The 16,063-nt window shown below is 34.3% G+C and overlaps 1 protein-coding gene across 1 annotated transcript in view; it reads left to right on the top strand.

The window, feature by feature from the left end:
- LOC132552198 (nucleolar protein 4-like) overlaps positions 1-16,063 on the top strand; it is a 131,206-nt gene that overhangs the window by 60,220 nt on the left and 54,923 nt on the right. The window contains exon 3 of the mRNA XM_060216347.1: positions 13,643-13,906. Within this exon, the coding sequence (XP_060072330.1) occupies positions 13,643-13,906 (264 nt within the window). The remainder of the gene's footprint in view (positions 1-13,642; positions 13,907-16,063) is intronic.

The raw sequence follows: 16,063 nt of genomic DNA on the forward strand, positions 1-16,063 counted from the left end.
TTGACAATATACAACAGACAACAAGAACTCGTGGTGTAATATTTATTGATATAAATCATATATTGTAGGATATCAAAATTGACAATATACAACAATCACTCGTTGTGTAATCTATTTATATAAATCATATGTTTTGAAGGAGAAGATAAATATTGACAATACGTTGCGTTTAATAACCCACTGGGAATGATATAACTGTCAATATTTAACAGCGCAATATTTCTAACTTGTTTTACGACATCATTTAATGACAATGCCGTTTCAATTTCCGATCATAATTTTCCCTCACTTTGTAGACCGTATCTTTGATAATTATCATATAGTTATGGTCAGATATCAGCATTCTAGACTCGGATACCTTACAAATTGACGGCGCTGTAGGACACATAGTGATAAATAGAATATTATTAGAATATCGTCAAATTCTTCACCCTTCACATTGTACCTCGTGTAACGTTGTCCGGTTTATTTACATTGTCACAAATGACCGACATAGTACCTTCCAGCTCACTAAAATCTAAAAATGTTTCAGATCACATACAAAGTGTCGTCCAGCTCACTGAAATACAAAGATATCTCAGTTCACTAGACAAAGTGTCGTCCAGCTCACTGAAATATAAAAATATCTCAGTTCAGGAGACAAAGCGTCTTCCAATGGACTGATATATAGCAATGTCCCAGTTCACCAGCAAATGTGTCTCCCAGCTCACTGAAATCTAACAATATCACAGATCACCGGACAATGTATGTTCCAGAGAACTGGGATATTTCAATTTCCAAGAGCACCAGTTGATGTATTGTTTAAAGTATAGGAATATCTACTCTGAGAATGGCTGGATATTACAACATCCCAGGGCACCGAAAACGATTTATTGGACCAATACATCAGCAACTAACCTGTCTACTTCACCGGCTAACATGTCACGTCGACTGACCAGAGCGTGCTCCAGCTTCCAGACCGTGAAATGCACGCGCGTGCTTGCCTGAGCGCGAGACAATCGCAATTGCTGGTATCAACAGAGGACACAGCCCATCATCGATGATGAGTTTTTTGAAGCAAATGTATTTGGAGACACATCGATCCTGCTTACGTAAATCTATAAATGATTGGAAAATTATTTTTCAAATTACAATTTGTATCTTAGCGTTTGGCTCAACAAAAATATATTTTATAACGTCACGCTGCCCAGTGATGTGTAAATGTGTCTTCTTCCCTGATCGACCCTTAAAGCTTGACACTCCGAATAATGGTGAAATAAGTGAGTCAAACCTCTGCTCCGGTGTTCAATTTGAAACCCATTACTTTATCTACCCCTGCCACGTCCGAACAAGCGATATCAGATCGACCGAAGCCCGTTAACTAGAATGATATCAGACTGAGGGTTGAAAAGAAGCCTCTCCAATGCTACACAGTTATTCCGCAACAGAAAGTTAAACGCGATTAAAGAGAAATCGATACTGTGGTAACTAGTTTTCGATCTCATTACAACTACCAACAGCATTTTCTTACAATTAGCAAATGTGGTTTATTTCTAGCAATTCTTTACGTGACCATGTGCATTAAGCTTACTATACGAGCAGCCGAAAATTGAGACACGCGTGGTCACAATTTAGAGTGTCCCGTAAGTGACCAAGGAAATTCAAACTTAAAGTCGATTAAGATTGCAAGCGTGAAGATGACCCAGACATTTGTCTGGAGATCGCAATCCTTATGGTGATTAAACGGCCATTGGATGAGACACATGGTACAGTTAAAAATAAAACGCGGTCCGGAATTCCGGAAAGTGTGAAGAAATGAACTATAAAGCGCCTATCAGAAATCAACAACCCGGAATGTTTAAACAGATCTCGGATGTTCCAACAAACAACTTGCTGAGTTTATTATTGGTATCAAGATTATTCATTTAAGACAAGAGATACGCTGCAGATAGGAAATAGTGGAATGGAAATTAATTTTCCAAACTGGTTCAATTCCCGTTTTGCCTGTAATGAGTTTACAATGTTTGGGACAATCACACGGGACTTTATCGCGGGAATCAGATCAGCTTGCTATCGGCCTGGTGACGAGTGTTTTATCAGGTGGTCGACAGGGATACAGAGGATTCCGTCAGCAATGACATAACGCATCGCAGTAAGGCTCGTTATTGGTTAATTACCATGCTATGTGACGTTATGATATATAGAACGGATTTCTGAAACACCGACAGACTAGATAAAACATTGAAAACCTATAGCAGCGTTTGATTTAGCTTGCTTGTGAATTCATTATTTCACATTTCAGCACAAGTGTCTCGGGTAGACAGTAGGGAACATATAGATTGTTAAATCATACGGGTGTCATACTGACTGGGTTTAGGTATTTCATCTTTTACGAAGCTGTTTGTACGTACGAACTACTATATAGAAGGGTATTACTTAATTTGATAGTTTACGAGATACACTCGTCTGTTAAAGACACGCTAGGGTGTATCTTCAGGTAGCGTAAATGACAGACATATTATTGAGAAGTGATAGTACATTGTGCTGCCACTAAACCAACGGAGCACACAACAGCAGGCCGCCCCGTCGTCGCGCGGAACTCAATGATCATCACTTATACAGCGCACTGATAGAATGACTCCTGAGCATGCACGAATTTAATAAAACTCTGTCATCTAAACCAAGGTCGCCTTGTACAAAGGAGACAGGCACTGAATCTGTGAATATGGTGATCGGAAGAACTACATCGGTCTAGCATGCTATGTGACGACACCAAGATGTAACAGATGATATGAGGGGTAAACATGTCTCCTTTTGTAGCCGGAGGTGTATCTGACAATCTCCTCCAATGGTCACTTAGTAGTTCTAGACAAAACAGCGAAAACGGTATCAAACTAAGGAAATCAACTGTAAGATATCTTAAAATGTTTGTGTATTGCATGAAAGAAATGATCCTGAATCTATTAACGTCTTTACTGTTTAAAGCAGTGTCTACCACAGTTGTGTATCCTATGTAAATTAAAGCACCCATTCTTGTTTACTATTTACATTATGTAAATTTATTAACTATTTACACAAAGTGCAGATTTATTTACTATTTACACACGGTGAAGATTTATTAACTATTTAAACACGGTGCAGATTTATTTAATATTTACACACGGTGTAGATTTATTTACTATCTACACACGGTGTAGATTTATTTACTATTTACACACGGTGTAGATTTATTTACTATTTACACACGGTGTAGATCTATTTAATATTTACACACGGTGTAGATTTATTTACTATTTACACACGGTGTAGATTTATTTACTATTTACACACGGTGTAGATTCATGTACTATTTACACAATGTGTAGATTTATTTACTATTTACACACGGTGTATATCTATTTACTATTTAAACAAGGTGTAGATTTATTTACTATTTACACACGGTGTAGATTTATTTACTGTTTACACACGGTGTAGATTTATTTACTATTTACACACGGTGTAGATTTATTTACTGTTTACACCCAATATAGATTTATGAACTATTTACACACGGTGTAGATTTATTTACTATTTACACACGGTGTAGATTTCTTTACTATTTACACACGGTGCAGATTTATCTAATATTTACACAAGGTGCAGATTTATTTACTATTTACACACGGTGAAGATTTATTAACTATTTAAACACGGTGCAGATTTATTTAATATTTACACACGGTGTAGATTTATTTACTATCTACACACGGTGTAGATTTATTTACTATTTACACAAGGTGTAGATTTATTTACTATTTACACACGGTGTAGATCTATTTAATATTTACACACGGTGTAGATTTATTTACTATTTACACACGGTGTAGATTTATTTACTATTTACACACGGTGTAGATTCATGTACTATTTACACACGTTGCAGATATAGTTACTTTTTTCACCCATTATAGATTTATTTACTATTTAAACACTGTGTAGATTTATCAACTATTTACACACGGTGTAGATTTATTAACTATTTACACACGGTGTAGATTTATTTAATATTTACACACGGTGTAGATTTATTTACTATTTACACACGGTGTATATTTACTATTTAAACAAGGTGTAGATTTATTTACTATTTACACACGGTGTAGATTTATTTACTGTTTACACACGGTGTAGATTTATTTACTATTTACACACGGTGTAGATTTATTTACTGTTTACACCCAATATAGATTTATGAACTATTTACACACGGTGTAGATTTATTTACTATTTACACACGGTGTAGATTTATTTACTATTTACACACGGTGCAGATTTATTTACTGTTTACACCCAATATAGATTTATTCATTATTTACACACGGTGTAGATTTATTTACTATTTACACACGGTGTAGATTTATTTACTGTTTACACCCAATATAGATTTATGAACTATTAACACACGGTGTAGATTTATTTATTATTTACACACGGTGTAGATTTATTTACTGTTTACACCCAATATAGATTTATGAACTATTAACACACGGTGTAGACTTATTTACTATTTACACACGGTGTAGATCAATTTACTATTTACACACGGTGAAGATTTTTTTACTATTTAAACACGGTGTAGATTTATCTACTATTTACACACGGTGCAGATTTATCTACTATTTACACACGGTGCAGATTTATCTACTATTTACACACAGTGTAGATTTTACTATTTACACACAGTGTAGATTTATTTACTGTTTACACCCAATATAGATTTATCAACTATTTACACACGATGTAGATTTATTTACTATTTACACACGGTGTAGATTTCTTTACTATTTACACACGGTGTAGATTTATTCATTATTTACACACGGTGTAGATTTATTAACTATTTACACACGGTGTATAATTAATTTACTGTTTACACCCAATATAGATTTATGAACTATTTACACACGGTGTAGATTTATTTACTATTTACACACGGTGTAGATTTCTTTACTGTTTACACCCAATATAGATTTATGAACTATTTACACACGGTGTAGATTTATTTACTATTTACACACGGTGTAGATGTCTTTACTATTTACACACGGTGTAGATTTATTCATTATTTACACACGGTGTAGATTTATTTACTATTTACACACGGTGTAGATTTATTTACTGTTTACACACGGTGTAGATTTCTTTACTATTTACACACGGTGTAGATTTATCTACTATTTACTCACGATGTAGATTTATTTACTATTTACACACGGTGCAGATTTATTTACTATTTACACACGGTGTAGATTAATTTACCATTTACATACGATGTAGATTTATTTACTATTTACACACGGTGTAGATTTATTTACTATTTACACACGGTGTAGATCTATTTACTATTTACATACGGTGTAGATTTATTTAATATTTACACACGGTGTAGATCTATTTACTATTTAAACAAGGTGTAGATTTAGTTACTATTTACACACGGTGTAGATCTATTCACTATTTACACACGGTGTAAATTTATTTACTATTTACACACGGTGTAGATTTATTTAATATTTACACACGTTGCAGATTTATTTACTATTTACACACGGTGTAGATCTATTTACTATTTACACACGGTGTAGATCTATTTACTATTTACACACGGTGTAGATCTATTTACTATTTACACACGGTGTAGATCTATTTACTATTTACACACGGTGTAGATCTATTTACTATTTACACACGGTGTAGATCTATTTACTATTTACACACGGTGTAGATTTATTTACTATTTACACACGGTGTAGATTTATTTACTATTTACACACGGTGTAGATCTATTTACTATTTACACACGGTGTAGATCTATTTACTATTTACACACGGTGTAGATCTATTTACTATTTACACACGGTGTAGATCTATTTACTATTTACACACGGTGTAGATCTATTTACTATTTACACACGGTGTAGATCTATTTACTATTTACACACGGTGTAGATCTATTTACTATTTACACACGTTGCAGATCTATTTACTATTTACACACGGTGTAGATCTATTTACTATTTACACACGGTGTAGATCTATTTACTATTTACACACGGTGTAGATCTATTTACTATTTACACACGGTGTAGATCTATTTACTATTTACACACGGTGCAGATCTATTTACTATTTACACACGTTGCAGATCTATTTACTATTTACACACGGTGCAGATCTATTTACTATTTACACACGGTGTAGATTTATTTACTATTTACACACGGTGTAGATCTATTTACTATTTACACACGGTGTAGATCTATTTACTATTTACACACGGTGTAGATCTATTTACTATTTACACACGGTGTAGATCTATTTACTATTTACACACGGTGTAGATCTATATACTATTTACACACGGTGTAGATCTATTTACTATTTACACACGGTGTAGATCTATTTACTATTTACACACGTTGCAGATCTATTTACTATTTACACACGGTGTAGATCTATTTACTATTTACACACGGTGTAGATCTATTTACTATTTACACACGGTGTAGATCTATTTACTATTTACACACGGTGTAGATCTATTTACTATTTACACACGGTGTAGATCTATTTACTATTTACACACGGTGTAGATCTATTTACTATTTACACACGGTGTAGATCTATTAACTATTTACACACGGTGTAGATATCTTTACTATTTACACACGGTGTAGATCTATTTACTATTTACACACGGTGTAGATCTATTTACTATTTACACACGGTGTAGATCTATTTACTATTTACACACGGTGCAGATTTATTAACTATTTACACACGGTGTAGATCTATTTACTATTTACACACGGTGTAGATCTATTTACTATTTACACACGGTGTAGATCTATTTACTATTTACACACGGTGTAGATCTATTTACTATTTACACACGGTGTAGATCTATTTACTATTTACACACGGTGTAGATCTATTTACTATTTACACACGGTGTAGATCTATTTACTATTTACACACGGTGTAGATCTATTTACTATTTACACACGGTGTAGATCTATTTACTATTTACACACGGTGTAGATCTATTTACTATTTACACACGGTGTAGATCTATTTACTATTTACACACGGTGTAGATCTATTTACTATTTACACACGGTGTAGATCTATTTACTATTTACACACGGTGTAGATCTATTTACTATTTACACACGGTGTAGATCTATTTACTATTTACACACGGTGTAGATCTATTTACTATTTACACACGGTGTAGATCTATTTACTATTTACACACGGTGTAGATCTATTTACTATTTACACACGGTGTAGATCTATTTACTATTTACACACGGTGTAGATCTATTTACTATTTACACACGGTGTAGATCTATTTACTATTTACACACGGTGTAGATCTATTTACTATTTACACACGGTGTAGATCTATTTACTATTTACACACGGTGTAGATCTATTTACTATTTACACACGGTGTAGATCTATTTACTATTTACACACGGTGTAGATCTATTTACTATTTACACACGGTGCAGATCTATTTACTATTTACACACGGTGCAGATATCTTTACTACATGTAGTCCTTTAAGGTAAGAAGTTTTTCACTATGAAATCATGGTGTTGTTTTATTTGCTCTTTACCGAAAATGTAGATTTTTCAAAAATTGATTTTGAAAACAAAATCGATTTTAACAAAATAACAAAATCCAATAATAAAAAAAAACATTTTTCATAAAAATACATTAAATGTATATTTCCTGTCTGCTTTGCTTGTCTGAACGGTTTAAAATTCGAAGGATGGCGAATTAGCTCTAGTCCAGCCGCCTAAATATGTGATTGTTGCCCATGAAATTTGACACCATTATGAGGGGTTCCCCCAACACACTTTTGGTCAAATCTTCTCCATGAATATTGGTTAGTGCTACGTTTGTCAGCTCATACATTGGGTTCAAATATTGTTTTAGATACTCCATAATTGAATGTGGGTATGGCGCTCTGAGAGCTTAATCATCGCGGACGATTCGAGGGATCAATACCCCTGTAAAACGGTCGAATTAAAATCAGGGCCCGCTCCGTCTTCAGTTCTTTAAAATTCAATTCCGACGCCGATTGTGTCCCACGAGAATAAGGTAACAACGTAGTTTATGCTCGAACACATTTTAAAAATGTTTTCCCTAATACAGAGTTTATATGGCGACTTCGTCAGCTGAAATAACGACATTTCCAGTTGTTTGTATCCCGACCTTGCCATCAATATCCGTCCCCTCACGCTAGCCCGGAGTAATGGCTGGTCCCAGGGACGAAAGACTGGGTGATCAGATTTAGTGACAGGACGAAGCGGAGTTACCACGGCGCCAAGCTCGGAGAAGTCTCTGTTTAAGTATATATAAAAAAAGCAGAGGCCAGAAGCATTACTAGCCGTGTGGATTAATGACCAACTGTTACAGAGCCTGCTAGTTAATTCAGAGAAAGGTGAAAATTGCGGATCATTTGCCCTTCGTTTACTGGCATTCATCTGACTAAAGGTATCATTTGAAAGAAAAATCGTTGTGTAGTTTTTTTTCCTCGGCAGCATTTGTAACAAGCTGTGTCTGCAAACTTGGACGCTGGTCATGGTGTTTTATGGGTGTGTGTATCATTGAACCGACCCGATAGAGTGAAACAAGAGAGAACTCTAATGTAGGGCTTATCCGATAGACGAGAACGTTTTCTTTCCTTTCCTGTTTAATTTGTCTTTAAATGCAACAGAAGTCAGTAGGGTTGTATAAACTTAATGAAATCACTGAACGATTAGGTTTTGCTTACACAATTAGCAGACTTGGGGCCTACACTTAACGGGTTACCGTGGAGCTGTTCTCGGCTACTGTAGAACTCTCGTTTGTTATAGTATAACGATGCCCTGCGCAGCACAAATCGGGACAATAAATAACTAATTCCGGTTTAATTTAAACAAACTGGTATACGATTGCAGAGAAACACACACATGCGACATTACACAATAATGTCGGTGAGGTGTTCTGATGATACTGACTGTACAGTGTTCTGATGTCAGTGATACTGACGGTACAGTGTTCTGATGTCAGTGATACTGACTGTACAGTGTTCTGATGTCAGTGATACTGACTGTACAGTGTTCTGATGTCAGTGATACTGACTTACGGTGGTCTGATGTCAGTGAGACTGACTGTACAGTGTTCTGATGTCAATGATACTGACTGTACAGTGTTCTGATGTCAGTGATACTGACTGTACGGTGTTCTGATGTCAGTGATACTGTCTGTACAGTGTTCTGATGTCAGTGATACTGTCGGTACAGTGTTCTGATGTCAGTGATACTGTCTGTACAGTGTTCTGATGTCAGTGATACTGATGGTAAAGTGTTCTGATGTCAGTGATACTGACTGTACAGTGTTCTGATGTCAGTGATACTGTCTGTACAGTGTTCTGATGTCAGTGATATTGTCGGTACAGTGTTCTGATGTCAGTGATACTGTCTGTACAGTGTTCTGGTGTCAGTGATACTGACTGTACAGTGTTCTGATGTCAGTGATACTGACGGTACGGTGTTCTGATGTCAGTGATACTGATGGTAAAGTGTTCTGATGTCAGTGATACTGACGGTAAAGTGTTCTGATGTCAGTGATACTGACTGTACAGTGTTCTGATGTCAGTGTCAGTGGACGGAAATATTCAATTATCATTTCTCTGGTTTACCAACAACAACGCTAAATTAGTATGGATGGAGGGTTTGTTTATCACAGTGTTGGTCACACTTCCAATTCGTGAATCTCTCACCCGCTAGAAACCCGAGTCTTCTGTTATAAATATAGATACTGTACATGTACACTGCTTTCTAAGACCCGTGTAATTAAATAAGTGATGATTTTATATTTTGCATGGTGGGTTTAAGCTTTTTCCAACAACTTCATGTATTTCTCCAGCTAACAAATCCTTCGTCCTTTCTCCACTTCTGTTACACAGACACGCATTGTATCTATAGTTTTCGGAGCACTACAAATCCAGTGTACACTTTTACCTGCAGTAATAACTAGCGATTACACTGATGTCTTCTACTAGGAAGTCCTAGATATTTAAACAATTTTAATCCTTCATTTTTACTTTCAGTTAATACTTGCACATATGTGTTGTTGATATATATAAATCTGCATAAATTGACATAAAATTATCACTAAAGAACAAAACGGAATTTCTCCTCTATATCATTCCATAACACGACGAAAACCTCTGTTGTCGGTCGATATTCTAATCTTTACTCTCTCCTTCAAATAATCACTGACAATATATCGTAAATATCAATACACAGGTCCATTTTAAACAAAAATCTTCACAGATATAATTTTTGTCCTTGTGTAACGCGCCAAGAGACAAAATTGTCCGAAACATTCCTGTTTGAAAATATTACTACCAGTTATAACTCTTTTGTATCAATTTGTCAAGAAACATTATCTTCCGCATGTATCCCAAAATATATCACAACAAAATACAATTTGTCTTCAATTATCATAAGTCAATGTTCTATACATTCCAACAATTATTAATATTGAAAGGGGTCGGCATAGCTAAATCGGTTAGAGCGGTGCTCTATATACAAATGTACAACCTCAGCTGAAGAGCCGAGGTGCGTGGTTCGATTCTTTTTACATGAGAAACAGACCGGTCTGTGCTGACGATCGTGTGTCCATAGACAAGACACCTTACTCTAATTGCTTTGGATTGCATGTGATGTGTCTCCCATATGGTGTTCACTGATGTAGTCACCAGCTTCTTGAGGGAGATTCCGCCTCAAGATGACCATGGCTGTTCACTGGAGATAAACCCAAACAACAAACAATAGACAATATGTTGTAACTCTATGTTTTTGTCTGTATTACGTAATTTCATCCAATACTTGATAAATATACATTCACGACTCACTTCCATTTGTAATATTCCTAATTCAAAACAAACCATGCAATTTGGTAAAGTTTTACGGACCCTGAGCAGAGTTATGTCATTATTATCTAATTATTTGATTTTTTTTTTCTTTTCAAACCAATAAATCTTCGAAGTATATAGCAACTATAACGCCGTCGTATGCCCGTAGTCATCGCCATCGACCTTACCACAATTTCAGGAAACAGTCTCTTTCGTGTTATACGTATGGTCTCCCATAGTTTCTGCCATATCATCCGCTTACATCATACAAAAAAATGAGTTTTTAATGTCAATAGGGCAATTTTATCCATAAAAATACATTTTACAATCATTTGCCCTGTACCAATCCGTAATTACATACTGAACGTGGTACACAAGACATTAGTATGGACCTATTGTGTACCATATAAGTTGAAGATCCACGAAATCTTAAGTAGGGTACTTAAATTAGGTCAACGCGTGATGTGTGTTTCCTAAAATAAACCGATAGTTAAAATATGATTAAAAACTAACGTACATGTCATATGGTAAGTAATGGAGGATGAGCCTCAATTATCACCGTCATCATTAACATGGTGCAAATCTGCTCTACAAAGATTTACAGTCTTAATGAAACTCGGGACATTCTACAGTAATTCATATCTATTGATAAACCTTTCGTTTAACATACATTCGGTTTTCGTTGATTCGTTAGAAATTAAAAGCAGTATTTTTTTTTTTTTTGCTTTTTTAAACTTTCTGATCTAAATCAATGACAGATATATCTGAACTAGTCTTACCACTTAAAAATTCAAACCCTTTTCCGCTTACACTAAGCACTTAAGCCGCCAGTTGTGGGCTGAACAATCATCTACAGTTAACTCGCATTTTGAAAGTTCTTACTTTCCCAAACATTTTATTAATTTGTTTAATCTATATTGCACCTGACAATATATATTTCTTTGATTTACCAATAAACTACGATTTTCTGCTGATCTCAAACAGATAGAAACATTTCAAGGCAGATATGTTCTGTGGTATTGCTTGTTTTTCCTGATAAATATGTATTTGTAACATTAGAGAACAAAGTGGTTGAACAATATAATTCAATTTTGTTGTCAAATTCTAATGTCTGTATCAACATATTCTGACTACAATTATCAATATCACATGTAATAACAGAATTCACGTTCTCTTTTTCCGGTTAGCCTCATTTCGAACATACGTTACCTAACCAATATAATCGTAAGATATTTTAAGAGAAATATGTAAATGATTAATGGTCAGATAAAATATTTAAAAAATCCTGATTTGGAATTCAGTAACATTAAATACTGTCCACTGTCCGGTAACGGGTGATTTATTTGATCCCGTGTTATTAACAGGTAGTTTATGTGCTATTAACAGGTAGTGTTTCAGATCATGTGCTATTAACAGGTAGTGTTTCAGATACTGTGTTATGAACAGGTAGTTTATCAGATCATGTGCTGTTAACAGGTAGACTATCAGATCTTGTGTTATTAACAAGTAGTGTTTCAGATTTTGTGTTATTAAGAGGTAGACCGTCAGATCATGTTATTAAGAGGTAGTTTTCAGATCATGTGTTATTATCCAGAGTTATCAACTATCGCCGGAACTGGTCGACAGCTTCATCTTCATTACAACGCACCTGTATATTGATATCTAGGACATAACTATTTTATAGCGATAACAGTATGATCACTAAATCTATTGTTACTTAATATCACACATATCACTGGTGTTCAAATCACCTATGTATAATTAGAATACATTCGCTGTACAGACTAATCAAACATTCTTAATCAAAACAAAACAAAATTATAAACATCTTTACCATCTACAAATAGACGCCCTGATACTGTAGTTCTTGTTATACAACACTGTGTTCAGTTCGAGTGATCAATACACACGATATCATATTATTTCCTATAAAAACAGGTAACGTTATACCTCCGCCGCTACTACTGCCCCTTGAAAATATCTTTAGGAAAATGCATTTAAAAAAGTATAATAGACAGTTATCAATCCGAGTGGTTTTAGGCAATATTTTCGTTTTAATAAAGGTAAAAAATCTCCTGAAATCCCTTTGCTTTTTATTAGAAACTGCTCAGTTTTTGGTTTTCTTTTTTTTTCATTTATTTTGTTTTGAAATTCTTTTGTTGTATTTTCCATTAGATTTTTTGTTTTGTTTTATGTGTTTTAATCTAGCATAAGAAACGCACCCGTTGTGTTTTCATCTGTTTTTTAAATAGCATTTGTATTAAAACGGAGAGCGTACGCGTTGGACCAAGAGTATCCAACGGGAGGTAACTCCAATATCATTAAACATAATATCGCGTTTGTAAGCCGCTTTTCATGGACTAAATATATGAATTAATAGGATGATATTGACAGAAATGGTCAAATGTACATAATATGTTAACTACGTGGATATTTCGTGTAAAGAAACTTAAATTTACGTTTCGTTTAAATGTGTTTATGGTTTCCACACATTAGTATAAACTCCGTGTGAACTCACAAATTGAAGGTAAAAATTAATTTTCGCAAGCAACAATATTATTTGTTTTGTAAATATGTAAATATGATTTTTAGCCCTTTATACGCCACAACTAAGATAGATTTTAGTTAATTGGTTTATTTTAATTGAAGTTTTATCAATTTATCGCAATTTTCTGTTATTTTGAATCACTGATCTATTTTTAGATTGCTGAAACTTACGCGTTCTTGCCCCGAGAAGCGGTGACACGATTCCTCATGTCATGTTCTGACTGTCAAAAGCGCATGCATCTTGGAACGGAAAACACAGCTCCTGTCGAGGAACTCCAAACAAACGGGGTCCCGAATAACAACGAAAAAGAATTTCTGAACACTTCGCCAATCATCGATTTCAACGTACCAATCACTCAAACATATCTAAATCAGATGCGAAACAGAGGCTATTTTTCCGAGTTCAACTTCAACGATGATGTAAGTAGATTTTTTTACTTAGATACCATGAGGTGAACATGTGTATTTTATGTAGTTGACGATTACTTACGTTGTTTTTTTCAATATTTGTAATATACCTGATTGCTTGGTTGTCTTATGTATTCATTTGAAGCATTATAGCTCATAAGTTTTACAGTAAAATACGTAAGGGTGCAATATACATGTACAATATAAGGCTATCATACATTATACCATAATACAAAACGTTCAGATATTTTATTAAAATAAACCTACATTGTATAAAAAAGAGACAGACTGGCGGACAGCTGAGTACACATAAGAGTACAAAAGTATAATAGAAGGACAATCATTATTTGAATAGTGCCGGACAATATCATTTTTCAGGAGATAGTTAGCAGAAGATGCGTGATAATTAAACAACACATATAAGGCTTGAAATATTGAACATAGTGATAAACTTAACTGATTTAACTTAATCATTTCGCATACAGTGAAATTTCATTTCAACAGTCTCATTGTGTAATGTAATGTAATGTAATTGTAATTGTAATACATTGTAATATAATGTAATGTAATCTAATTTAAATACAATGTAATTTAATGTAAGGTTCTTACAGCCCAAAAGTGTTAAATCTGAAAACAGTATACAACAGTACACAATATGCAGTTTTAAGAACAGTATTATAAAGTTCAGTATAATTAATAAACTATATTATACGAAATTTATATACAGATTGATTGACAAACATTTGAGCACTAGATTTACAAATGAGGATGGACAACATGTGGAATTATTATAATTTGAAATGATATTAAGCATATCCCGAAAGACACGAATATGACAATCTGTCAATTAAATACCAATAACATATCGGACGATATCATTAACAGGAGGTAACCGGCTAAAAGACAACATACAGATAAATAAAAATAATCCTGGAAATGTTGACCGTAATGACAATCTTGATTAGTACTGTCAAAAATTAACAAGGTTAAATGACAATTGTCGATTTCATTTTTTAAAAAACATTTAACATAAATTGCAACAATTCATATAAATCTGACAAATTAAATGGAACTAGCTTTCTACCAATTTCCAGTTGCAGTAAGTGTATAATCTATTTGCCCACAGTACTGTGTTACAGTATCTGATTTCTTGTATAAGTGACCAATACAAAGACAGTTGAGTAGTATAGGTTTGGAAGAAGAGTGTATATAGAATAAAAACAAATTAGCATATTGATGAATTTTAAAGCAATTCAACACTTGTTTAAATGAATCATGTAAGCGCTGCTTGGATTATTTTAAAAACAATTTCGTTTTATCAATGCGATTATCTAACCAAGCGTGACCAATATCAAAAGTCTAACCTAATTACTGTTCTGATGATATCTGTATAATTGCAACCTGTCGTTTCAAATGTAAATGTTACATATGTGCTCATGTATTTTGATATAGATAAGACATTAATTACGTGAATGACCGATTGTATGACGAACCCATAATGTGCAAGTTTTACAGCCGTGAAAGAATATGAACCTCGGCACGTCCGTGGTAATGAGTTGCTGAAGAAGCGATAATGTACTGATCAAGTTCATAACTTTTTTTTTCAAATCACGAAAAATATCGCTCGACGAGACCATCATTGTCCATACAGAAAAAAACATCCCCATAATAAAACGGCAATTGTCTAAGCATCTACATTTATATATAAAAGTCCGTGGTTTAATGTTTAATACATCATTTTTACATAATATGAAAATAAAATAAACAAAAACGTTAGCAAAATTGCTTTCGAAAACATAACACTGTGTCTCGTTACACTCTGAAACATGTTTTGATGCCTATATGATACTGTAATTTAAGATTTAGAAATACGGGCATCCTGGTGTTTATTTTGTAATGTTGAAGATGTACGAGTTGCCTCCCTTGATATGGTAACTTCACGATATTCGTCACCATTCATATCGGTTCGTCACTACTGTGCCTACAAAGGATGTACACTCTTGTATTTGAGATTGACATCTCCCAGAAGCCTCCCATAATGGCTAAAATCAGGTTAGTCCGTCAGGCGTCTTGGGCCTCACGGACACAGGTCGATGTGTCACTCCTAATCAGCTGCTGCCGATTTGTCGGGGCCTTGGAGAGGTTTAATATCACAAAATATGGAGAGAT

Source organism: Ylistrum balloti, unplaced genomic scaffold (genome assembly GCF_031769215.1).
Source record: "Ylistrum balloti isolate Yb309-2 unplaced genomic scaffold, AGI_CSIRO_Ybal_v1 Utg370240, whole genome shotgun sequence".
In the NCBI taxonomy this organism is placed as follows: domain Eukaryota; kingdom Metazoa; phylum Mollusca; class Bivalvia; order Pectinida; family Pectinidae; genus Ylistrum; species Ylistrum balloti.